Source organism: Mus pahari, chromosome 10 (assembly GCF_900095145.1).
Source record: "Mus pahari chromosome 10, PAHARI_EIJ_v1.1, whole genome shotgun sequence".
Taxonomy (NCBI): Eukaryota; Metazoa; Chordata; class Mammalia; order Rodentia; family Muridae; genus Mus; species Mus pahari.
This window is the reverse complement of record NC_034599.1, coordinates 107,259,121-107,261,849: the sequence shown is the minus strand read 5'-3', so window position 1 is coordinate 107,261,849 and position 2,729 is coordinate 107,259,121. Positions and strand designations below refer to the sequence as shown.

General features: G+C 49.1%; 1 protein-coding gene across 1 annotated transcript in view; it reads left to right on the top strand.

The window, feature by feature from the left end:
• Positions 1–908: 908 nt before the first annotated feature.
• Fbxl2 (F-box and leucine rich repeat protein 2) overlaps positions 909–2,729 on the top strand; it is a gene marked incomplete at its 5' end in the record, with an annotated part of 21,331 nt that continues 19,510 nt past the window's right edge. Inside the window, 2 exons of the mRNA XM_029542898.1 lie at positions 909–965; positions 1,153–1,227. Coding sequence (XP_029398758.1) covers positions 909–965; positions 1,153–1,227 — 132 coding nt within the window. The remainder of the gene's footprint in view (positions 966–1,152; positions 1,228–2,729) is intronic.

Here is a 2,729-nt window from a genome sequence, read left to right as displayed (position 1 = left end):
TTTTTGTTTTTTGAGATAGGGTTTCTCTATGTAGCCCTGGCTGTCCTGGAACTCACTTTGTAGACCAGGCTGTCCTCGAACTCAGAAATCCGCCTGCCTCTGCTTCCCAAGTGCTGGGATTAAAGGCGTGCGCCACCATGCCAGGCTCAGCTCTTGCTTTCTACACACATCTCCTTTTTACCCACACAGCATTGTGCCCGCCCTCAAACATCCAGTCCCCTACAGTGTCTGTCCCCTGCACTGCGGTGCACACACGGTGTGCCCACTCCTGTGTCAGAGGGATCCCCTGAGCCCTGCCATGCCTGAGGCTACCTTCCTCTAAAGCCATTACAGATGTCACCGGGACCCAGAGGGCCTCTCTGCCCCCTTCCCAGTCTTTCTCTTGCCCCCCAGCTCCTTTTGCCTGGGGAACCCACATAGAGTGGGGGCTCTCTGCCAGGTGAACGGATACATCTAATCAAGTGGGTCTCCTCACCAGACCTTTGGAACCACATTATTTGAGACTCCGATATCTGAACCTATTGGGGAATCTACACCCGGAGCTGGTGCTGCATGTCAGGCACATTGGCAGGATGGGGAGCCCAGCCTCAGCTCTGGGGACACTAGAGCGAGTGCTGGTCCTCAGGGAGGTGGAGGAAGGTCCAGTTTTCCATGTCCAGTTCTCAGAGCAGGAGCAATAGAAGTTCGGTGACTTCTGTTTTGAGAGAATTTGTGTGACACAACTAAAGCAGAGTATGCACACACAGCCCCTTAGATTTTTACAGCAGTGACGAGAACTCAATGTGCGCTCTGTGCTGTCAGCCGGGGCTCTTGGGAAGTCTGTGTCAGGCGATGCTTTAGGTTTTGTCTCCAAGTTGTAGTTAAAATATTGATACCATCTCATCTTCTTGCCTTTCCTCTCTCTCTCTAGAATATTCTCCTTCTTGGACATCGTAACTCTATGCCGATGTGCACAGATCTCCAAGGTAGAGTATTGTCTGGCTCTTACTCGGTGTCAGTGAGAGGGACAGGTTTGGTTCAAACATAACATTACAGTTAGACCTCATCTACTAAAATAACAGTGTTATAATTGTACACTATATAAAAGTTAGGATGAGAGTCATATCAGCTCATGTCCCTCACCCAGCCTCCTCTTTTATGTCCACCTCCCAGGCCTGGAACATCTTAGCCCTGGATGGCAGCAACTGGCAACGGGTGGATCTTTTTAACTTCCAGACAGATGTAGAGGTAAGTTAGTTCAGTTAATTAGTTTGTTTGAGGTGTGTGTGCGTGAATACTTGCCAAGGGGTATAAGTGGAGGTTAGAGGACAGCTTTTAGAAGTTGGTTCCCTCCTCCCACCAAGCAAGTTCCGAGGATCAGACTTAGGTCTGATGGCAACATCCATCTTTACCCACTGAGGCATCTCTCTATTCCCGTTAGTGTTAGTGTTTTTGAGACCGGGTCTCTCCATATTGCAAGTCTCCACAGCAGGTAGGGAGAGGGGCTGCAGAGACGGCTCAGTGGGTGAGGGGGTGTCAGCTGCTCCTGCATAGGTCCTGGATTTGGTTCCCAATACCACATGGTTGGTCACTACCATCTGTAACTCCTGTTCGAGGCAGTCTGATGCCCCCTTCTGGCCTCTAGGGGCTCCTGCATACACATGGAACACAAACTCACACAGGCACACACACATACATGTAATGAGATAAACTAGTTTTAAAAATTAGACTGAAAGAAACTGAAGAACCCATAGGTTGAGTCTAAGTACTGACACATTAGGGAACTGGGTGACATACCTGTGGGCTCACAACATCGGCAGAATAACGTGTTGGAGTGACTGAGTTCAGGGCTTCTCTCCTCTTTCTGAGCTTGCGTGCTTCCCTGAGGTGAGGTGCTAACATGCCTTCAGAGACTGGCCACATGAGACCAGGAGATGGCTCAGTGGGCAAAAGCACTTGCCACCAAGCTGCCTATGTGAGTTCAGTCTTGGGACCCCACATGGTGAAAGGAGAGAACACATTCTTGCAAATTGGCCTCTGACCTCCATGCCGAGGTATTTCTGCATGTACACACATATAAATAAATAAATACATTTCCTCTTCAGTTTGCACAGTTTAAGAACAGTTTTAAAATGCTGTTCACCCACAGCTGAGGGGCTGTTGACAATTGATAGTTGCTGGAGAACAAGGAGTCCCTTTTGTTAAGAACATTGCCCCTGGTGAGCCCTCTGTACCAGTGGGGTGGCACACGTCCATGAGTGTATGGACAGCACAAACTGGACCTACTGGGTGACAAGACAAACACCCCACAGGGCTGGGGGGTAAGGAAGAGGTAGGTCTGAGAGGGGCTGGAGACAGATGAATATAATGAAATCAGATTGTACCAAGATTCTCAAAAGATCTGACTAAAAAGTCACAGGCCAGGGCTGGTGAGATGGCTCAGTGGGTAAGAGCACCCGACAGCTCCTCTGAAGGTCCGGAGTTCAAATCCCAGCAACCACATGGTGCCTCATAACCATCCGTAACAAGATCTGACTCCCTCTTCTGGAGTGTCTGAAGACAGCTACAGTGTACTTACATATAATAAATAAATATTAAAAAAAAAAAAGTCACAGGCCAAAACTGCGAAGTGACCGCACAGTACGTTAGAGCCCTAACTCCGTATGAAGTGACCGCACAGTACGTTAGAGCCCCAACTCCGTATGAAGTGACCGCACAGTACGTTAGAGCCCCAACTCCGTATGAAGTGA